The following is a 23,733-nucleotide window of genomic DNA, read 5'->3' on the forward strand; positions in this document are numbered from 1 at the left end:
GTTCAGAGCTTTGGTACGACTGTTAGCAACACTGTGTAATAGGATTTCTGTTAAGCACTGTTCTAAAATACTGTGATATTTTTCTTTCACCCAGGGCTTTTGGGAAAACCACACAAAACTCATAACGGAGTATGGACCTGTTTGTGGGTAAGCTTAGCTGTACCATCAACTTTCTGCTCGTGTGGTTCTTGTTGTTTGCTTTGGTTTGGGTTTGTTGTTTGGGAGAGAAGAATATACCATGACAAGATGCTCACTTGCAGTATTTTAGTCTGGGTGATACATGTAGAGGTTATTTAATCGCACACAAAAAGTAGCCTTGGCTTATTTTATTTCAGCATTCAGTGTCAGACTTCATTTTCCTGTATAAAGTTTTTTTCAGAACTATGGAAAACTACCTGCGTCAGTTTTCCTTTTTCATCTGCGCATTCTTTCTACTTATGGTGAAGAGTAGAAATAATAACTTAATATCTTAGAAATCAATCAAACAAACAAAACCCACCTAGTTTATAAAATAGTGTGAATTTGGCTCAGCTTTTGCTGTTTATATTTATGCAGAAATAGTAATCTTAAAATACAATGAAATAGAGTTGAGAAATGAGGCATTCGTCTCTCTACAGTTCAGTTGTGCTCCCTTAGCTGGTTATTGGGAGTGAAGGAGGTCCTTCATCCCAGCACCTCCATGTTTCTGTGAATATTATTTCTTTTGTGAGATCAGCTTTCCAGTTTTTGTGGTTTTAGCTGTAAGTGCAGTTGCTTTACACTAACTTCTATTGCTGTGGTCAACTGGTGCTTGTAGCATAAATAGTATATCATTATTTAGGCATCAAATAATATCCACAAAGTATAGACAATACCAATTTTTTTTTTGAAGTGTTCTCCAAGGATTTTAAGACACCTCTAAGGAAGCATATATGAGTGTGTTTGTGTATTTGTTCATAAATAATATAGATATGCTTTGGATGGTGTTCCACTTAAAAAAAAAATAATCCCCAAAAGCAACAAGCAACCTTTACCAGCCATAGAAAGCCCCATTCACAGCCTTCTTGTGGCATTTATGCTCAGCCCTAAGGACAAAGTCCTGGAAGAAGTAGTGGAAATAATGAATTCCAAGGGTTAGGCACTTGTCTAAGAGAAAATTATACATTGTCTTGCCTGGCCAGGAGTGGAGAAATATATTCATTAACACTGTAGCAATTTGTATGTTGTGTAACAAATGGAAAATGACTGAAGCTTATTATCTCCATGACCTTTGGTGTGATGACGTTAAATAACAATAATGTAGGAACAGTGACATTCCTTCCTCAGCATATTTCCCTCCTTATTAATATCATACCTATTTTTTTTCTAAGCTGAATTTGAGACAAGTTGCTACTTAGTTGTCTGTTCACTTGACCAGGCAGAGGAGGCTTTCTCATGGGAGAAAGAAATATATAATTACAGACTTTGAGCAGACAGATAAAAACTTCTGTTTTTCAGTCTACCCATGGCTGTCAAAGAATGAAACTTCTTTGCGTTGGTTACTAAGCTGGATGGTGGTGGTAGTGGTCAGCAAGAACAGCTCTCCCTCCTTGCGATCCAGTTGGTGGGCAGATTGAGTGTAACTGCATACCATTTATTGTGTGCTTGAAAAGCTTAATTTGTGAGAGATCTGGGATGCTGGCAGGGAACAAATGCTGCTTTTGATATCTCCCAGGAAAACAAAGTTGGGTTCAGACATTGCTGTGCTTGAGGTAAGATTGATTTGTAGTTGAAGGAAGGCATTTGGAAACCTGACTTACTGAGCTGATGTTCAATAGGTGTGTGGTATGTGTCAGGGGGGTTTTATCATGGTTCTATCAATTAAAGATTTTTTTTTTCTCCTTCTCTGTACTTCTGTTTGATTATATTTGTAGTTCTTTGAAATAGGCAGTAAATGGTAGGTGTGCTTATGTGCACAAACCCAGCGAAGTATTGGATCTGGCAGTCGGAAGAAGATGTGGCATTTTGCTTTTTCCAGATTGAAAACTGCTTTCCAATAAGCTTAAAGAGCAATGATCTTTATTTCTACAGTGGTGAAGTGAGTTGAATACAAATCTTTGGAACTGAAGGCTTTTTTTCTTTCTAAGGTCACTTGAATAGTCTGAATGATACCATCACAACTGTTTTCTTTTGTGTGTGAATTGGTTTCCTTGACAACAGGATGTCAAATCAACTTTTCAGCTTTAATCAAGTCAAAACAATATATCCCTTCCATTCCAAAAGGCCTCAAGTCGTAGAGAATTATTTCAAGTAAGGCTTTTGTAGGTCACAAAAGCATTTTTTTCTTCACTCCTGTGTGCTGATCCAAAGGAGAGGTGATGGTATTACTCTTTTATATGGAGAGACAATGCAAATTGTCTTTGGATGTGAGTGTGTGCTGTGAAAACTGTCTGTTTTCATACAGAGGTGGCCCAAGATGGAGGCCGAGGGGGAAACGAACAGCTCTGGTTGCTGCAAAAGTAGAAGTAGAGCATTTCAGTATAGTGGGGAAAAGTCAAGCCACTGACACCACTTTTGATGAGATCATGCTTCAGAGTGATAGGCTTTGGTTTAGCTGTATTTTTGAGCATCTTCTATTTTAAAAAATACAAATCTATCCTCTAAAATGTATGTGCTGGTTCTTCAAAGCAAAAATACAAAGTGAACAATATCCTGTTTGGAAAGCAGCGTAGTCTTAGTTTTGTTTGGCTACTTTTGTCACTTATTTTTAGGATATTCTTTTTTGATGTTTTATTTTCACCCCACTAAATCCGACTGTTTTATTTCAATTGCAGACCATGACTTCTGGTAAGAGGAGACAAATAGAGAACTTCTGGGGTGAAGAGGAGAAATGAAAGGGTAGTGGGCTTGATAGAGTCAGAATAGCAATTACTAATATGTTAGCACAGCTGTATAGGCAGTTATTTGATTTTACTTTACATACATGCTTTGTATGCATGTGCCCTCTTACTGTGATTGCATCATTATGACTTAATAGTACTGTGAGTATTGGCGATTTGGAGGAAGAGAACAGTGCCAAAATAACAGATTATTGGCCCAACAATACACCACCAGTGAATGATGAGAAAATAGAACACAGCCACAAAGCAAGTAACTGCTTCTGAGATCAGTGAATCTATTCTGCCTTCAGCCATGGCAATGCATTTGGTTGTGGGGAAGAATGTAAGAGTTCATAACGTAGGCAACGCTGTGTATAATAAAGAATGAGAGACTTAAATTTGTTGCAATTTGTGGGGTGATACTCCTTCTTCATGTCCTACTCTTCCTTCACTTGAACCCTCAACTCAACTCAACCTTCTATGAGAATCTGGTCAAATATGTAGTAGAATAAGTGCTAACCAGGGCAGGAACAAAGTATGAGGCAGAGGTGAAGAAATGGGTCCAAAAGAAGCAAGAAGAGGGAGCCTGAATTAAACCACTCCTACAAATGAGGCAGCATAGAGTTTGAGTCCAGGACTGTCAGGTTATGTACTGCTAAGGGGAGTCAACTTGCTCAAAATCTGAATTTTCTGATGGCAGGGAGGAATTAATGAGAATGTTTCTGAGATCTGGTTGTAAGCCAGTTTCAGTCCTCAGTAAATCTATCAGCAGCAAACTGCAGCTACCTGTGCTGATCTTCTGCTGGCTTCCTGCATTAGCACCCCATGATCAGCACAGTATCACAGAAAACACATCAAGGTGCAGGTAGAAAAATGGGTTCACATGTGCATTCCTGGAGGACTATGTGAGAGCATGGATGTGAATGGAATTCTATTCCCATCTCATTTTGCAGCAGGTTACTTCAATACATTTTGAAGTAATACAAAGAAAGCAACTTAAAACGGGGCAGACAATTAAGGTGTTTACAGAATTATCCACTGCCTGTATATCCTTAGGTGTATTCCATTTTTTATTTTTATTTTTTTGATGGAAAAATAGAAAAGAAAAAGACTTTCTTGAATGATTTCCTAATAGATCATTATTGGAACCAAGACTGAGTCTGGTCACTTAAATGGTTGGGTGGTTTAAAGGATTAGGATAGATCATGCAGCCAGTCACTAACTTGAAATGTGTCCAGGGCTTAGTTGTGATTGTAAGCTACACTGGCAGCTGACAGCTTTTCAGAAGTCTATGCAGCTGGAGTTTGTTCTGTCTTAATGCTTGACTTCTCTTCTCCTGAAAAAGTGGTTGCTGCAGATGGCACTAGTTAGCATTCCTGCAGATGAGTCCAGAGTCAAACGGTTGTGGACAAGAAACAGGCTTTTCTTGCTGTGGCTGCTGGCCTTTGCAGCAGGGCTGAAGCACAGCGCTCAGTCCCTACAGAGATCTGGGGCTTTCCCCTTCTGTGTACAGAAGAGTGAAGCGCTTTTCTTGGATTTGGAAGCCTGGAACTTTTCATCAATTAGTTTCTCTCCTTAAACAGGGTGTTGAGGACCTAAAGTGGACATTTCATCCTGCAGGGAGCAGCTGGTATCTTCATCATGCACTTAATTTATCTGAAGAAGCAATGTTTTTGCTGCCATTTTAATTTCAGAAGCTTATTGTTGTTGGTTTTTTTTTTGTTCGTTTGTTGTTGCTGTTGTGTTTTTTACTTCTTGGTTTCCAGTCTTATTCAACTCTTAGTGTCTCTCCACAGTAATCCCAGGACGGGTATTCTCATCTTTGTCTCTGAAGGCTTATGCGAAGAATTAATTTAGTTTTATGAAACAATCTTACCCTGTTTGGTTTCCTCTTTCACACTGGGGGTCTAATGGACTTACTACCTCTCCCATGGCCCTTTCTGTATTTTGATATTTTAGGCAATTCACTTTTCATATTTCAGTTAGAGAAAATCATTCCTGGGCAAGCAAAGGAGAGAGAATTAAAGCAAACTTCCTATATCTGATCTATAGCTCCTCATAATCTGTCTTGCATTTAACCTGACAAAGATTTTTGGTAGCTTCACTTGCTTGGATTTTTGTTTTCTTAAAGCCAAACAATTTTTATTTATTTTATTATTATTATTATTATTAAAAATTTTATTTTTTATTTTTTTGCCAGAATCTGTCAGGATTCTTTTCTTCAGTCTTTTCCTTTCTGTGTTTTGATAAGGCCCTTTGGCTCTAAAGGATCATTGAACACACCTGTAACTGCTGTTGTGAAATAATTCTTTTCTTTAAATACTTATATTCTGTAAACGTCACGCAGAAAACCCTCAAACATGTTTCTAACTTCGAGAACAAGAGAAATACCATTAAAGTCAATGGTGCTACTCGACTTGCTTCAAGTTAGGCAGAAGTTTATCTACCCTGATGAGTCAGCACTGTAAAAGAAACAATTGCATTTGTGCTGAAAAATATTTTAACTGCTGTTGGTACACATAAACACCTAGGTTTATTGTAGCTGAAAGAAGTTAATGGGGAGAAAAATATTTCTCCCCCTTCTCCACCCTCTCTTTTGACAGCACTTTGCATGTAGACAATTTTATTGTTCCTCTGAGTAATGTGCTAGCCGTTCTCTCCGAGATGGAAAAGATTATCTCAAAAATTGACTAAACAATAGGGGAATCTCAATATTCCTCTCTTAAAGTCTTAAAGCACAACCCTCCCTTTTGTTTTTAATCAACACTTCTAGAATTTGCTAAGAGTAACCTGTTTTTAAAAAGTCTTTTTAAAAACAACCCAAACCTAACGATTTTTCAGGCTAAAATTCAGTGCCATGGTGTAACAGTATATTTCCATGCAACTCCCCACACTTAACCACTGTTAGGTATTGGTTGTATTTAGTCCCAATAGTTAAATCAAACTGCTGGAACAACTCATGCGAATTGCTTAGAGGGATATCATCACCAGTTTCTCTTCCATCTCGAGCTAATTGGTCTTGAAGACATAGTCTTTTATGGGACTAGTGCCTAGAGGTTTACCCAAAAGGTGGCATACCACACTGTTTGGAGAATTGGAGTCTAGTGTTATTGCTGCAGTTGTAATGGGTTTTGTGGGCTGCCTGCTCATTATGAAGAGTTTAAGTTTGGTGTACAGAGGCCTGTGGGATGCCATTTATAGGCAGAATTTATGGTAAATTAGTTGACTGGTTTAATTCTGGTATGTTCCAAATGTGCTTTGGTTTCTGGGACACTGCAAATTGATGCTCTGTGTACTTGTAATGTTGAAGGCATTCATTAATGAGTTCTTCTTAGCCATGGACAAAATTTAGCATGTGGACTATGGACTCCCACAAGAATCAAACAGTATGAGCTTGTCTACTTTGTGAAGGCTGTTTTTTGTTTTGTCACTACAGCCTCTTGCAGTCCCAGCTCCAAGGGCACTTTTGTTCTGGGTATTCAGAAACACAGGATACCAAGGCCCATTGAAATGTCAAGGTCTCTGCCTTGAGTGCAGGTGAAGCCATTTGGATGGAAAAGTTTGATGCAAGTGATGCATCAAAACCTTCCACCTCCTCTGAGATCTCAGATGTTTCCCTGGGCTGACTGCAGTGCAGGCATGTGCTCCCTGCTGCATTTTTTCCAAGCTTCTTTCCTCCATCTCTGACTGCTCCATGACTTTACTGCAGCTGTGTGAGCTGACTTAAGTCTAAGACTTGATGCAATCCTTTACTCCTCTGGGAAGGGAGTGTGAAATGCAACCAAAGGAGGTGGATATTTCATACATGCTTGGCAAGGCAACAAAAGAGGGCGTCTGTCAGCTGCACCATGTTCCTAATGCTCATTTCTGTGTAATCTGATGTGGTTGTAGCTTCAGTGAATTACTGTTTGCACAGATGGAAATTCCTTGGTCAGGACATCTCCACAGAGCTGGTGCTGGCTGGACATGGAAAGGCTCTATGAGGTCAGCGAGGGCTACATCAGCTCTGAAGCAGCAGTGCAGGCCCTTGTAGTATACCTCAACATTGGAGGAACTTGACTGAATCATAGTCTACTTCTGCTTCTTCATCTGCAGGTACCAGCTGGGGCTGGGGCTGAGTGCAGGTTTCACCTCTGCTTGCTCCCAGGGAGGTGTTTCCTTAGTGCCCACATTTGTTTTTCACATCGGTAACACAGCACTCAGCTGTTAAGGCATGGTTCTTGTGAACTCAAGGTTAAGATTATTTGAAAACTTCTTGTTTGGCAAACATGCTGCCTGAGTAGCGTTTTACATCTAATATACAATACAGGTGATCTTTGATCTGTACTGCCTGCTTCTTAGCTAATTAGTGCTTAAAATCATCATTTTAAAGGGTTTGGGATACCACTGCTTAACAGATTGCCTTGTCTTATTGTGTGACACTTCTGATCAGTACCCACATATCAGGATGTACCGTCTTAATTTAAGGGAGGAGGAGGGAATATTCTGAGTGAACACTGTAGTTACAAAAACTGGTTTACTAGATTTAATTTCACCTTGAATCTCTCCTTTTCACCATCTACCAGAACCTGCATTCCTTAAGTTTCTTAACAGGCTGTGAAATCTACCTTGTAATTTTTTCTCTTTTACACCATTTGGAAAGAAATGTGCTGAGGGCATTAAAGACAGAAAAATCTGGGTCGTTGTTTTAGTATCTCATTTGAAAGTATAGGAAAGTAGCAGTATTATATAATATGCACAGCAAAATCAATACTTTATTAGAATTTTCTATAGTATCCAGAAGTACTGCTGCAAACCTGAAGCAGATGCATGTAATACATCACGTCCAGTAGCTATTAATGGTCACTGACTTCACCAGTTATGTATCTGATTATGTATGTACTGTGGTGTTTCCTATGCCACACGAGGTAAATTTTAAAGGAAACTCCTGAATCATTTCCTTTTTCTTCACACAGAAGGAGGAAAATGCATCATCACCCTCAGTCCCTTCCCTTCTTGGGGTCACTGCCTTTTCAGATGGCTTCCCGCTGCCAGTTTACCCTTCTTTGTAGCAGCAGAAAGAAATCCAAAACAACTCATGTCTACCTTATGAAATGCCATGAGAAGCATAAAGCAATAGGGATTTCACTTCCCTAACAAGGAGAAGGGTGCAGAGAAGAGGCTGGAAATGAGCAGCCAGCTGTGCATCCCAGTTTTCTGCCAGAAACTCCAGGAGGCTGCTTCTGGTCAGGCCTCTCTCTGCATGCTGGGGAGTCCTTAGCAAAGGCCTTGTGGGATCTCCACTTGCAAGGGCACTCAACTGTGGTGAAGGAGTGGATCTTGGAAACTGTCATATTGTCCTATTCGAGAATTGCCGCAGTTGCTTTGTCCAGGTATCTACAGAGACACTTACCATCCTATTACTCCCTCTTGTCCTTAGATAGATCCACCAGCTGGTTCCACCACTTTGGCTCTGAAGTGCTTGGTTTTCTGTTTTAATTTTTGCCTTGACAAGTTTGTCTTGTAGACATCATTTTCATGCTTCTTTACCTAGACATTTGCTCTGGCTTTGTTTTCTTCCTTCTCCCTATCCTTTTCTACCCTATGCCATCTTTCCCACATACTCTAATTTTTGTTCCTTATCCACGTTGAGATGGAAACAGTAATATGACCTGAAAATTTTTACGTCATTCCAAGGTTTTTATGTACTTCCATAAATCTCTTCATTACTTTTTTATTGTTTTGTCATATATTGGTTTTAGTTTTTCCTCTACCTTATTAGTCTGGGGATCAATTTTAGTCTACTATGTTTTATTAGTTGTAAAGGGAACAAAATATCTCCTTTTACTTTGTTGGTTTGGCACCATCTTCAAATTACCCTTTTTCTCTCTTTGACTACCTCTCTTCCTTCCCTGGAGAGCCTGCTTTATGTCAGACCTTCTGCTGGTAGTGAACTGGCTATGATTTCATCAGGCAGTAGGCAGAAGTGCAGCCCACTACAGGGAAAAAAGTTGTTTTCAGCTATTATGCTATTTTGTTTTCTGGTTTGGGAAGTGTGGAATGAGCTGAGCCACCATTACCCTGGGGACTGTGAATCTTTCCTTCCTACCATTAAATTTGGTAGCTAAACTGAAGGCTTGTCTTGAAGGAGGATTTATTTTAGTCATACTGATAAAATCATACTCGTATAATTAAACAGCTACCGTAATGTCAAAAAACCCACACCTCATCTCATGTATAAACACAGAAGTTCTGGAATGGCACAAACTAAATCAAGGACAGAAGTGATCAATTCCTCCAGCAATTACTATATTGATAGGGGTGTGCTCCCATAGGAATTTTTCCTAACCTAACTGTATTAAAATTCAAACCACTTCTTGTCCCAGAATCTCTTCTCTTCCCCCATGTAAACAAGCTTGAAAGTAGTGGTCTGGAAATTCAAGCTGTTGTTTACTTCAGTGTAGCTCCATTAAAAGCACAGAGTCGTGACTATATGGGGATCTCAACCCAATGTTTTTGGGTTTCTCTCATGTTATATAACCTGGATTTTTGAATGATGATACCTATTGAATAAAATTAGGTTTGGTATCCAGACATCTCGAAGTAGTTTACAGAAAAAGGAATGAGCTGTGAGCCATGTTCTGGCTCTGCAAGGGCTTGCAGTAGCAATAATCCAAGCTTTTCTCTCAATGTTGGAATCTATTTTATTGAAAAAGGGTTTGGCAAGGACACTGGGAATTGCTGCAGTGTCTTTCAAAAATGGCATTATAAGAGGATCTTGGTTCTTGGGAACCTCTTATCCCACGTATCATCGTATGAAATACTCTGAAGGACAAAACAACGTAGTGTGAAACTAGCTGAATGATTTTCTGTTTTCACTAACTGTCCATTTGGTCCATCAGCTAATAAATAAGCTATGCTTGGGATAGGAGAATGAGCAAGTCAGTCTACAAGCGGCAGGTCTACAGAGGCAAGGATTAAAGCAATCAGATCATAGTGTAATATCACATGGACAAATGTTGACCTTTAATTACTGGATTATTTTCTATTAAAATCATTTAAATTCTAATTTTTGAGGCAGATAAATATATTGCAGAATTGTAAGATTAATACTCAAAGTGAATAAATTTACTGCAGACCTAAATTTCTCTTGAGTCAGTGGTGTTTTGTTTGCTTTTAGTCCAGCAACTAGCACAACTGGATTGTCATCAGTAGTGGAAAACAGAACTGAGCTTGTGAAAATAGTTACTGTTGATTTTCTTAGTGAAATACTTAAATAAAAACATAACTTTTAGGCTTTTAAGTAGCCCCTGATGCCCCATCGATACACTGTTGTGTTTATACATACATGTAACTGCTGTAGATGTTGCACTCTGAATAATTCCCCATCCTGTGTATCTTTGAACTTGCCGTTCTGAATACTGCATTTCTGCAGGCTTCTGTTCGCACTATGTGCTCTGGCTGGCACCCTCAAAATCTGCAGGCTGTCACCGCTTGCCCTCTTTTTCTGGGGGAGCTGAAGTAGTGGATTGTGCTGGGGTTAGAGGGGAAGAGGCTTTTGCTAGCAGCACTGAAACTACCTTGAAGGCAGCATTGCATATTTAACTGTAAGGTCTCTGTTGGATTGAACAGGCTTTGGGTGAGGAGAGCATGATCAATAAGTACAAATATTAAAAGTGGTGCCTTCTCCCTTCCTTCTTTGCCTACAGGACATGAGGTGTTTAAATCCCCCAGGCAATTGCTCATACATTTACATTTTCATTTGCTGGGTTTATAGAAAAATTGTTCCAGCTTTTGGGAGGGGCAGCTATCAAAGATGTACAGGCACTGCCATTGTGTTTTATTGTTCCAGTCCATTTTTCCCTGTGAATGCAGGTGGGAGTTTTTCAGTGGGTTGGTTTTTTGTTTTTGGCCTTCTCTCTCTTCTAAGCATTTATAACCTTTTTATTGTCAGTCTTCAATCATTTTTGATAGATCAATATATTTACTTCAGTGATGGCTCATCCCACAGCTGTCTGTTTTTTTGTTTTTGTTTTTTTTTTTTTGTTGGTGGTGTTTGTTCTTTTTTTTTTTTTTTTTTTTTTTTTTTTGGTGTTTTTGCTGTGTTTATAGGGTCTATGCATAAATCCAGTGAGTTGCATCTCTGCTATGCTTCTTTTGTTGTATGAGGATCAAGTGACTTGATCTTGCCCTAACAACTTTATATTTAGAAGGAACATGTATTGTTTGCATGTATGTATTGTTTGCATTGATCTACTTTCAACTTATTTTACCTATTTCCTAGGTAAACCTTGATCAATTAAAAATGCAAGCTTTGGTTCAGGAATTTTCTGCCCAGAAGTATGAAGCATAAATAGTGACGTTGCCTGTGCACTCTACTGTCTGAAGGGGAGGGTTCTTGGAAACAGTTCCAGCAGGCATCAGAGACCAAGTGGGTTTGGGATGTAATATAACGAAACAATGTTGGATGATAACATTTACTCAGGCAGCTCAGAAATGAGGCAAGACCCCAGGAGTACTGAGGCCTTTAGCCAAGCAGCTGCGACCGAGCCAAAGAAGAGGAATTCTTCAGCCTACATCTCACTGTCATGCCAGGGTGACCACATGTGGGCCCAGGACAGCTGTCTAAAGCAACAGAGGTTGAATGTGTGCAGTGTGTGCATGGGGGTGGGGTCCCAGCATTGGTGTGATGCTCTGTGCTGGGTCTGTCCTTCACCCTTTAGAAGGAGGTGGGTGTGCAGGACTTGCTGCTCAAAGATGGAAGGCAGGCCCATGGAAGAGGAGTAAATGAGCCCCACCATGATTAGGGATTCAGATTGCACATACTTATCCTGGAACAACTTGCTATAAATTCCACCCCCAAGTCTTGCTCAGGGAAAAAAAACCAAAAAAAAATACCCAAAAAAACCCAGCAGCAACAAAAATGAATCTGTTACAATTGATACTGCATACAAGAAGTTCAATGGAAAAGTAGGTCAACTAGGCCATTCTTACTGATATTATTAGGAATATGATCTGCTATGTATGACTACGCAATAAATATTGGGTCAAACCCTTGAACTTGTGCAGATTCAGTGAGGTTTAATAATGTAAAACAGGTGTTCACATTAGCAGTTTGAATGGGATATTATCCCCATAGTTGTCTTACTGGGGCTGTATGTCCTGCTCTTCAATTTTTAGGCTGAAATAATTCGTGATGTTATGAAAGTTGTGACTCAACTGCTTCCCAGCAGCGTGCTGTCCATTTGTAAGAACCCATTTTCCTGGAAGTCATTACTTTGGAGTGCCATTGTCAGCTGCACACATCCCCTCTGTTCCTACCATCCTTTGTGGTGCAGATTTGCCTGCTGTTGTGAGCAAGGATGTTGCTACCACTGATGCACAATCTATCAGCTTTTTCCATTCTTTTCTTTCTTTTCTCTGTTGAATTGCAGTTTCCTTTGTCTTCTGCGTGATGCACTGAACGAGGCTGGGAAATTTATCATGGTTGTTTTTAATGGGTTTTTAAGGTCCAGCACGACAGATTGAATTGATTGAGGAAAATTTCCTGGAGCTGCAGCTTTTTTTTTTCCTATTAGAAATATTTCCTATTAAAAATATTTTTATCTTTAGAATTTTTCTTAAAAAAAGAAGAAAAAAACAACCAAAAAATGACACAGTTTTTTCCTTCTAGTCCTATAACAAAGCCCTGCTTTCTAATGCTTCCACATGGTCAGATATTAGCCATTTCCCGAGATAATTTAGTTTGGTCATGTGTACAGCTAGCATTTTTATTGTAAAGAATTCTGCTAGTGGTTTCATGATAAATGCATACAGCGTTGGGAAATGACTTTTATTGGGCTTAGTGTGCATTTAATATTGCATTAACAAAATTAAGCGATTTTGTGTGTGTGTGTGGGTCTTAAAAATGTATAGGAAAAAAGTACACTACCATAGGTATGCAAGGATTTAAAACAAATGAATCTTGCCTGACTGCGTTCTGTATGCTGTAGCATAAAAAAAGTACATTCCCAGGAGCTCAGTAGGTGGTTACTATCCTCTTTTCCTTTGTTTCAATGTATTTTGAAGGCAGATCAGGAAAGAAAAACAAATCCTAGTGCCTGCCCCTCTTATGGTGAGCCTGGCAAGCCCCTCTGTGCTTGAGTAAGGCTGTCCGGGGTTGGCTGGCAGCTCTGAGTTCGTAGCACAGGAAGCAGTGATGCAGCGTGCCCATGGCTTCCCAGTCGTCAAACCTTGCTTTCATTTACTTCAGATATCTTCAGGCTGGTAGTCATGGCCAAGCTGAAATGCCTTGTTTCTTATTTAAGGAAGCAGTGTGTGCCTGTGTGGTTTGTTATGCAAAACTCAATTTGGCTTACTCATTTCATTGTCTTATGTTTACAATGCAGAAAATCAGTATATTGAGTCCTATCTGTCTTGGAGGAATTAAAATATTCTAATATTAAGATGGTACGATTCCAGAAATGCATGGATCTGCATTAATGTAAGCAGAGCAAAGGAGTAAAAAGTGATGGTATGCAATATATCGCAGCACTCGCATTGATTTAAGATCAAAATGCCGCTAAGATGGGGTAGACAGAAAGAAAATTATGTGTACATTTATTTCAAACACATGCAGAAACAAAACATTGTATCGTCCACTGCTGCTGATTGTATTTACAGGAGGCAGATGAGCTGTCTTGCCTAGGAAGAAATCAGAGATAAAGTACAGAATTAAAACAGAAACAGCCTACTGATTTTGAATGCTTCTGTTTCCAATGCCTCTTTTGAAGATATGTATCAGGACATGGCTTTTCAGCAGATAGAGATGCTCCGTGTTTTCTGAGAGCTGCTTATTTCCTTCAGGGCTAAAATAGCCAACCCAAGCGGGAGATGTGAAAATCTCTAGTCACACTCGAATCCTGGCCACAATAGCAAAGTGTAGATGAGATGAATGTTGTGGCAATGAAGCCATATGGATGGGTTTTGTTTGTACCCTGCTGTCAGGTCTCATGGAGGAAGAAAAATAAAAGTCTCTGTTTTGCTGAGGTCAGAGATGCTTTATGAGAGGCTGAAGTTGGATCACACAGGTTTGTTTAGTTTTCTAGTAGAGCATTTGCTTATGTGAGGTTCAGTGATGGGCATATAACTAGCAACTTTATTACACTCATGGTTTTATTACAGCCAAACTGCTCTGTGGACTGCTGTATCTTGCCATGCCATCATATCACAAATCATATTTGAATCCTTCGACATCTCCCCAGTTTCATTTTCTCTGCGTGGTTGCACACATGTTTTTGTCCCCCATCCCCACATCTTCCCTGGAGCCTGCACCGTGATGCACGCATGCTCTCCAGCTACCTAGGACACACAGCATCCTCCCTGCTTTCGCTACTCAGATTGGTCCCCCCTGCTTTGCTAGAAAGCAGCACTATGCTCCTTGCTCTGATCCTGCGTGTTCTCTGAGCCCTATTTTTCTGTGTATCTTCTCCGTCATATCCCTCATCTTCAAGTGTGCTGTGCTATCTCCATTTATCTTGTATGAAATGGCTGTAGCCTTGCCATGCTTAAACTTCCCATTGCTTCCTAGAAATTGCTTGTCTGTCTGTCAAGGGAAGATTCTTCCAGCTCCAGACTAGAAATCAGGATATGTGTTGAGCACGTCGTTCTTCCTTCCTTTTTTTTTTTTTTTTATTTTTTTATTTTTTATTTTTAAATAAAAGACAGAAAAGGCAGCCCCTTATATAGCTTGAGTAACATTGTCTGCTTATCCCCAGCCATCTTGTAGCCTTACCTCTTTTTACACTGCACTGAAAAAAAAACATGTAGTGCTGTCGAATGTAAGTAATACGATCACACAAATCCATATAAGTGAATGCTGTGTAGATGGCTGCAAAGAGAGTTTGGAAAGACAAAGTTTGCAATCTCCCAGATGTTGCCTTCCCTGGAAATAGTAATTCAGTGTTCTGGAAATAGTAACCTGGTGGGTTTTCTCACAATAAAAAAAAAAAAGAGAAATTTGGTAAGGAATGAGGTGCAAAGAGCCCAAGATGGGGCTGCTCCCACACTGTGTCTCTCAGGCCCACAGAACGGCCAGGCACAGAAATATGCTGAAACACACAGGAAACGTCTGCTGCAGCATCACATGAGGTCAGTCAGGCATACTGTGCTTTAATGAGCGCAGACAAAACAAGCTTTGGTGAAAATGTCACAGTCTAAACATGGGTAACAAAACACAGTCTGATACAGTCCAAGCTTGGTGGGAAACGTGGTGGGAAAAGATTTTAGTAACCTTCTTCTGGCAAGCTTGCCAAGAGCTATGAGCATTTTGAGCATCCCACAGTAGCAATGGCACTGTACTTCCAGGCAGGAGAGCCTGGTTTCTTACTAATATCACAGCACTTCTCATTTTCAGGAGCATCCTATAAAAAGGATCCTTTATTTACAGCTTTCATTTTGCATTAATGAAGTGGCATACTGATGCGGCTAATCAGCAGCAGCGAGGTGATGCAGACCCATGGAGCTATGGTGGTGGCAGTCGCATCAGCCTGGTCGCCAGGATAAAAATAAATGCCAAGCCCTGGCGAGGGAAGCTCCAGCTGCAGGGAGCACAGTCTGCACCCTGCCAGGCTCTGCAATTCTCCTGCCTCATGCCTGGAACAAGGAGAGAAATGCTTCTCCTCTCCCTGTGTTTGGCTCCTTTGCTGCTTCTCTCCCCTGTCTCATAGTAAGGATGTGAGTTTTTGTGCTTGCCATGGCTGAAGCTTGCACCTGGATCTGGACTAGAATTTCCTCGGTAAACCGAATGGACACAGATAGCCCAATTGGCTTCCATAATTCAGAAGGCTGTTTTTTCCTCTCCATGGCACTTTGTGAGCTTAATTTAATCCCTTGTCATTTCCTGTATGTGGGTAAATGTCATCTACTTCATTCATGAATGAATTCACACAGCCTTGTGGAGTATGTATCTTTCGTGCTGCTCTTGGAAGGGGCTGGTAAATGAAGGGGAGACACAAATACCCAGCTGGAGATGGAGATGTTCAGAAACAGGCCTTGTTTGCACCATGCTATGAGCACCCTGAAAGGCACTCTCAGCTCTGTACCATGCAGTGACCACAATCAGTACCCCTGACCAATATGCATCCCTTCTGATTTGGGATATTCTGTGATCCTCCATAATGCTGACTCTGTACCGCTCTTGTACCACCAGTCTCACACCTAATGAAGGAGGAGCTCCTTTAAATGCAGCTCTGCTTTTAATGGTAGGGAGAATATAACTAATCCCAGCATTTTTCTCCTTTCTTGATATTTCCATAAGCATGTGGGAAAGCAGAGGTCTTTTGGCAAGGTGCAAGACTGAGATAGTGCAGAGGTTCTTGGTATGGAGAAGATAGCATTTGTAATCCTGGGTATGTGGACAAAGAGGTGGGTGTAGAGCAATACAGGCAGCACAGAAAGTGTCTGCGAGAGCCTGGGCATCTTGTTACGGCGTATTTCTAATGCAGTCAGGAATTAAATTAATAGTTGTGTGTGCTTATTTTGAAGCTTTCATGACATGAAAAGAAGCGTGCAGTTCATTGAAAAAGGAAATGAGGAACTATTTATTCTCAAATAGAAATCACTGTGGCCATATCTTTTTCATGAATTTATACAATGGGTTGGATTAGTCTTAGGCTAAGGCATGTATGTGCTGGCGGAGCTGCGCTCTGTGCCTCAGACTGCTCAGTGCTACCAGTACTCCATTTCCATTCCCTAGACAGATCACCTCTGTATAGGGTGGGGTTTTTTTCCTTTACACAGAGGTGATGTGCATTTCTTAGTTCTCTGTTTGGAGCTACTTGGTTTGTGAGTGCTCTATGCTCACAGCGAGGGCTCTCCATTGCTCCACATCACAAGGAGGAACTTACTTTCTGTGAGGGTGACAGAGCACTGGAGCAGGCTGCCCAGGGAGGTGGTGGAGTCCCCTTCTCTGGAAATGTTCAGAACCCGACAGACACTTTTCTGTGGAACCTACTGTAGGGAGCCTGCTTTAGCAGGAGGTTGGGCTACATGATCTCCAGAGGTCCCTTCCAACCCCTGTGGTTCTGTGATGCTGTGACTCTGTGGTATTGCAGCCTCAGGAGAAGCAGCATAGGAGCAGGCTACTGGTTTCCTAACATGCTCCCCAAAGAAGCTGAAAGAAAAACTAGCCCCAGAATTTTGGAGATGGATTGCAGCTGAGGAACGCTGGTCACACAGGGAGTCAATAGGAAAAAAAGTGATGGTTGGCAGTTCCCAGCTCCTCCATCCCTGCCCGGGCCTCTATCCTTGCAGCTGGAAAGCAGAAGATGATCTTTGTTTTCCACACTGTTTGTTGTTTGGGGTTATTTAAACTGTGGGCTCTCCAAGCTTCCTACTTATGTATAACTCCTACCCAATGAGGGCCCAGGAACTGTCAAGGCCTCTAGCTGCTAATATAACACAATAATTGGACTGATAGGTACCTGGCAATTTTTTGTCCCCTCCCTTCCATTCCTCTTAGACCAAAGAGACCATTTCTGTGAAGGCTGTGTTTGGGCTTTGCAGCTGTCAGTTGTGTATCGCTCAGTCCTGTGGGGTCTGAGCTGCCTCTGCAAGAGCCAGGAGGGGACAGCATTCATGACAAATCAATTTGCTGACCTCTGAAATAATTAAGCAAGTAATGCCAGCCTCGAGTCCTATTTTACACAAGCAACGTGCTATTCATTTTTTGCATTTTTCTGCCTGCCGGGAATGGTTATCACTAAATAATAAAAGCAGAGTGATCAGGGAAGGGTTTTTTTTCTGGAAATGTGTCTTCAGTAAATTATCCTTTCCCCCTGAATATCCATGTATTTGCATGCTTTCTTTTTCTTTGCTTTTTCCTGACAAAGGTGGAGATAATAAAACTGTAGTGTTATTTTTTTTCTCTTTTAGTTTTCCAGATGATCTTTGTATACTTTACCACAGTGCAGCATAGAAAACACAGGCTTATTTATTGCCTAACAGCATATATGTGATTTATGGTTAATGTGCTGTGTTTGTTATACACAGGACTGATAATAGATAGGGAGATCAAAGTCTTCTGTGAATTGACAGCAGCACTATAAACAAGGTGAAAGGGTTGCAGGTGTTTCCCATGCGGGTGTTATACAAAAACATATGGCCCTCTGCCACAACACGCCACACATGCTCTCTGTCTTTCCCAGTGCAGCAAGATAGTGTTTCTGTAGCACATCCGTGAAGTGCTGGAAAGCAAGAGGATCTGTTTGTGTGCTGCAGGAGGGGCTGCACTGTGCCATGTGCCTCATGTCCCATGGCTTCCTTCTTGTCTCATGACAAGTGATGTAAACCAGCAGGAGCAGGGAGGTTATCGTCCCTATGTACTCAGCATTGACAAGGCCACACCTTGAATGCCATGCTCAGTTTTGGGCCCCCCACTACAAGAAAGACATTGAGGCCTTGGAGTGTGTTCAGAGAAGGGCAATGGATCTGTGAGGGGTCTGGAGCAGAAGTCTCATGGGGAGCAACTGAGGAAACTGGGATTGTTCAGTTTGGAGAAGAGAGACTAAGCAGAGACCTCGTCACTCTGTACAATGATCTGAAAAGAGGTTGTGGTGAAGTGGGGGTTCAGCCTCCTCTCCCAGGTCACAGCAGTAGGATGAGATGAAATGGCCTTAAGTCAGAGCAGGGGAGATTCAAGTTGGATATTAGAAAACATTTCTTCTCAGAAAGAGCGGTGCTGCAGTGGCACAGGCTGCACAGGGAGGTGGTGCGGTCACCGTCCCTGGAGGTGTTCCAGAACTGTGTGGATGTGGCACTGAGGGATGTGGGCAGTGGGCATGGTGGGGATGGGATGGTGGTTGGACTGGGTGATCTTAGTAGTCTTTTCCAGCCTTTACAATTCTAGGGTTCTGTCAGGGTTTCATGCATCTGTGACTTCTATGGCTATGACCAAACTAGGTGCTAGGAGTTGGGGGAGAGACCTGGGCTGTAGTTCTGCAGAAAGCACTGGTGGGGTATGCACAAAGCAGAGGAAATCTTTACTAGATTGCTACTTGTTCAAGGGGTTAAAAGAAATGTTCTATCTACTAAATGGCTAAGTAATTGCAAAGAGGACAGCAGCATCCTGGATAGAAGTCTCTCCCTTTCATTAAGCACTGCAAGAAAGATGATTGCCTGCTCCTGTTCCTACAAACGAAACTGCTGCAGTTGACTTTGTTTGGGTATTTGTAGCCTCTGGAGTTATTAAAACACTCCGAATGCAGATTAACTTCCCTTGTCTGATACACTACAGAGTAACCACCCCCTTGACCTTTGGTAAACACACTGGAGGGCAGTCTGGCTTTTCCATAACTTCTGCCAGTAAATCTGTGCCCTCTGTTGAACATCTCTGAGAAACTCTTTGTGCAGCCCTCCCGGCAATGGTGCAGAGCAGGCTGCTTCCCTCCGGCACCAACAGTGTATGGGGCCATGGTGTCTCGTTCCCCTCCCAGCCCCTGGAGGAAATTCATGCTGTCCTCATGCTGGTGATGTACCACATCAGCTCTGTCTCATCTTCCCACAGATATAAAGCTACTAATCTAAAAACATAGTTGTTTTTCTCTACTCTGGAGGGATGCATTCAAACTGAGATTTAATAGGAATTTCCCTAGGAGTGTGGCTTAAATAACTGAGACCCTATCTACCCTTGAAAATGACACTTTTGTGTGTTGTGAACATTTCTTTTCACAGGTGTGCAACAATGGATTTCTTTCTCTGTGGACAGAGTTGCATTACTCTGTGGACACTGAGTTCACACGTTCTTGTTTCTGTGCAGGAGTGAGCTAGACAGTCATGAGCATACACTGAATGTCCTGTGTGAGAGTATTACAGAGGTTTGGGCCAAGTGGTGTAGGGGTGCTGTATCACTGTGGTTAAAGGCAGGACTCTGGCATGTGGACAGACCCTACGAAAAGATTAAGCCAGAGAAAGTTAATAAGAAGTGGGGTCCTAAATTATTCATGAATCCATTTGTAATGCACTTGCTGGGAGGCTTTTGTTTTTCTCAAACTCTTATTTATTAAAATCTGACAGGAATATCGGGTTTTGTTCAATAATAAATCTAGGTCTCTGTGAAGCTGGTGATATCCTCATGTAGTAATGCGGAATCAAAATGGAGTTACATGCCAAGGGTGCATATGTTATTTACTTTGAAAGAACAGATATTGTTCAGAAGGATTTTCCCTTTTACTTGCAATCTGAAAACAAATTTGTTGTTGTTGTTGTTATTGTTTTAAAATGCATCTGGGAATGTCCTCTTGGTTTTGAGACCTGGATGCTGCAGAAGATTTTAAGGATATTAAAACTCAGTTAAGCATATTTATGTTGGTTGTGGAGGTTCTGGACCAGTGTTTGCTAAATGTGATAGCTCTTATGGTCCTGTTTCATACTTCATGCATGTCATACTCATAGCTTGTGGATTTTGTCTTGCAAACTGTGTCCATACATGCTCTCTTTTTTGTATGTCCTCGAAAACATGAAATAAATTGTACTCTGAAAGTATTAGATAGGAGATTAGAATAACTTTTTTCTTTCTATTCTTTCTCCTTTCCTGCCATTATTTATGGCTGCATAAGAAAGGGGAAAGCAGATCTCAGATAGATAGAAAGTTAGAGAAGAGTGAATGAAAAAGAATGACCTTAACTGTGGAAGCAGAACTGGGAGTTCAGAAGACTGGTCTGAGCTGGAGGATGATGCATAGATTTGTTTGCATAAGTTTGGCTTACGAGTCACTTTCTTGTAAAAAACAGGTTGAACAGAACGTGCTTCTGTCCCATAGTTTAGTTCTGAATACAAGCACAAAGTGTACTGTGACAAAAGGGCTCTGACTGAGGGTACCATCGTCTTACTGCCACAGGCTGTAGCCAGAGCTCTGCAGCTTCTCAAGGCTGAAGTAATCTAGAAGTATCATGTACACACACAGACACACAGACACACAAACACCTTGCAGGATATCTAGTGTGGTGTTTGGAGTTAAAATATCTGGGTAGACTTAATCAGCTTCTGCTTCAAGATTTGAATTTGATGTTTGGGACTTAGTCCCTGAGAAAAGCTATGTGTTGGAGCACCAGCCACTAGCCATTAAATGAGACACTCAGTAAACTTGGAGAGGGAAAGAGAAACATAAAGGGTGAAGGAAGTTCATCAAATGAAGTAATTATTTGTTACTGATCATCCTAGGTAGATTCGGAGGGATACAGACTTCCACCTTGGGAGCTTGCTTTGCATCTTTAGCATCAGAAATGTTGTACAAAATACATGAGGAAGCGACATGTCGACATGTGGGGTATTATCATCTCTTGCCAAAGGTTGATCAAAACTATTTAAAATGAGACCCCAGCTCTTCCTTATGCAAGCTTAAAAATTCTGAAGAAAACTTCTGACAAAAGACAAACGCTTTGCTATGGTTTAACAGACTAGGAGAGATGAGAGGTTTATTTTAATAGATAATTAGAACCTGCATCTAGGGTACAAGTGGAGCTTGTGGGTTGGATTTGGGAAATATCTCTTCCCTCCGGAAACCCACCAAATATGATTTCTTCCTTCCTGAAGAAATCTTTTTCTTTTCTGACTTTTATTTGTTATGAGTTTTGGTGGAATGGGGTCAAGGTGGACTCTGAAAACCCGCTTTGGAATCAAGATATAGTCTGACTTGTTTGCCCCTGGTGGAATCAGTGCTGCTGCAGCTTCATTGCCATGGGAACCTCTACTTACTAAATTTAATTTAGCCCAAGGTTTGCTTGTCTGCTCTGTTGCTGCAGTGTAGACAGGTGATAAGCAACATATTGATATTAAGCTGTATCATACCAAAATGATTAGACATTGCTATTAACTACAGTGCTGCAACATCTGTGGTTACACTCTTGTGCTAAGCTTTAAGCTACCCAGACTTCCTGCACCTGCCTCCAGCCTCCTCTCTCCTGGCACAGCAGGGGCAGCATCACCAGCATAGTCTTTCTGGTCCAGCAGCTGGGAAAGGTACGGGGTTGCAGACGAGCTCTGCTTGCTGATGGTGCTCCTTCCTGCCTGGCAGAGCAGTAAAGCACTGAGTGTCCACAAACCCTGGGGGAAATACTGCTGGAGAAGGGAGGTCTGTGCCCCATGGAGCTGTGGGATGTGGAGTGGGTCCTGGTGCTTCTGAATCATCCATTGTGGTGTCAAATCCCCAGAGGGACAGGTCCTGGTGATGCAAGGCCAGATCAAACTGGGTGCAGAGAGCTGCATGAAATTGAGTGAGAGTTGTCACCCATTCTTGTCTTAAATTATTATTAGCTTTCTTAAACATAGCAAACATTATGGGTTATTGGGTTGTCTTTTTCTTTTCTTTTTTTCTTTTAATTGGTATCATTTTGTGTTCAGATGATCCCTGTTAGATGGTAATGATGAGCCTGTAAGTCTGAGATATGCTCACTTCCAGTACTTCCAGCAGAAGTGGTGGAAATGTGCCTTTGCTGCAGCCACACTGTGGAAAGGTTAATTGTAGGCAGGGCTTTGTCATAGAGAGGCATGTTGTATGATTAGCTGCAGAATAATTGATTTTGTAGGTCTTCCATGATTGCTGGAGTTGCTTGTTGCTAAGGTTTTGTCCCTCTGTAGTTGGGTTTACTGATAAGGCATTGCTTTGTACAGAATTCAGAAGTGAGCAGTGTGTGTAAACCATTATGTTAAAATGCTGGCTAAGTATTGATTAATCAGTAAATGCTTTAAGCTATTTCCTTTAAATTCCGGGACCACACATTTTAATTTAATAGTTGAGAGAGATGGGGAAGGATGCTGATCTGCGCAACAGTACATACTTTCTGTGGTGGTTATTTGTGGTGAGCATTTTCAAACCAAGAAAAAGATTTTAGGGAATGTGATGGTTCTCTGGTTGATGTTATCTGCTAAAATGACTCTCTTTTCTTGTAGGTACTATATTGGTCGCCAGATGTTTGTGGTGATCTCCACACCTGAGGTGATCAAGCAGATCTTAGTGACAGACTTCAGTAACTTCACCAACAGAATTGTAAGTAGTTAGAAGAGTCTTCTTTGTGGACAGAGGTGATAATACTGCTAATTTGAGCTCAGACCAGAAGCAGCCACAACACAGCTGGAAACACAGTGGGGGAAAGTATGTGGTTCAATAAAACTTAAAGGTATAGAAACTCACTGTATGTGCTTCAGTCAAAGACTTCTGTTACTAGGACACTGAGAATGAAAGGGACTGTCCTTAAAAGAAATACAATGCCCTTGTGACTGAGGCACCAAATGGATGTAGGAGAGAGTTTCAATATCCAGTTTTGCCACTCGCCTCTTGGGAAAATCCCATACTAGCTCTTTCCCTTGGTTCTCAATCTGTAATATGGGGACAGTATGATTTGCTTTCTTCTACCCCTGGTTTCTTTTGTCTTAGATTTTCTAGGACAGGAATGGGCTGCTGAGGTCAGGGACATGCTTCCCTCAGCTGACATGTTTCTTAGCACTTTGAAAATAAAGAATAGAAAAGAGTTTAGTTGGGAGTTGCAAGGTTTTATGCTTACGCTGCTGATTACTTATTTTACTTATATAAATATATACACTGAAAAGCACTTTTCTGAGTTCTGGTTAGAAAAAATAATAAAAGGAAGGGAATAGCCCAAAATATAGTAAAGATTTCCACCATTTCCTCACTATATTGTAAGTAATACCGTCACTGTGATCACACACTGCCACAGTGCCATCCATTCTTTTCTTCCTCCTGGCCCCTTTTTTATGCACAAGCCTGCTCACATAAACCTGCAAGTATTCAGAAGGGTTGTTTATGTCCTCCAGGAAAATTCCGTCTCTGATCAACTGTTTGCCTCCTCTGCCCCTCTGATCCTCTCTGCAGCCAGTCAGTCTGTTTGCAGGTCGCTTGTCTCCTTTGCTTGCTTCTTCTGGT

At 41.2% G+C, this 23,733-nt stretch overlaps 1 protein-coding gene across 8 annotated transcripts in view; it reads left to right on the plus strand.

The window, feature by feature from the left end:
* TBXAS1 (thromboxane A synthase 1) overlaps positions 1–23,733 on the plus strand; it is a 238,029-nt gene that overhangs the window by 87,422 nt on the left and 126,874 nt on the right. For all 8 annotated transcript variants that reach the window (XM_032445779.1, XM_015867313.2, XM_015867322.2 and 5 more), the window contains 2 exons: positions 95–147; positions 22,743–22,839. In XM_032445779.1, coding sequence (XP_032301670.1) covers positions 95–147; positions 22,743–22,839 — 150 coding nt within the window. The remainder of the gene's footprint in view (positions 1–94; positions 148–22,742; positions 22,840–23,733) is intronic.

Source organism: Coturnix japonica, chromosome 1 (genome assembly GCF_001577835.2).
Source record: "Coturnix japonica isolate 7356 chromosome 1, Coturnix japonica 2.1, whole genome shotgun sequence".
Taxonomy (NCBI): Eukaryota; Metazoa; Chordata; class Aves; order Galliformes; family Phasianidae; genus Coturnix; species Coturnix japonica.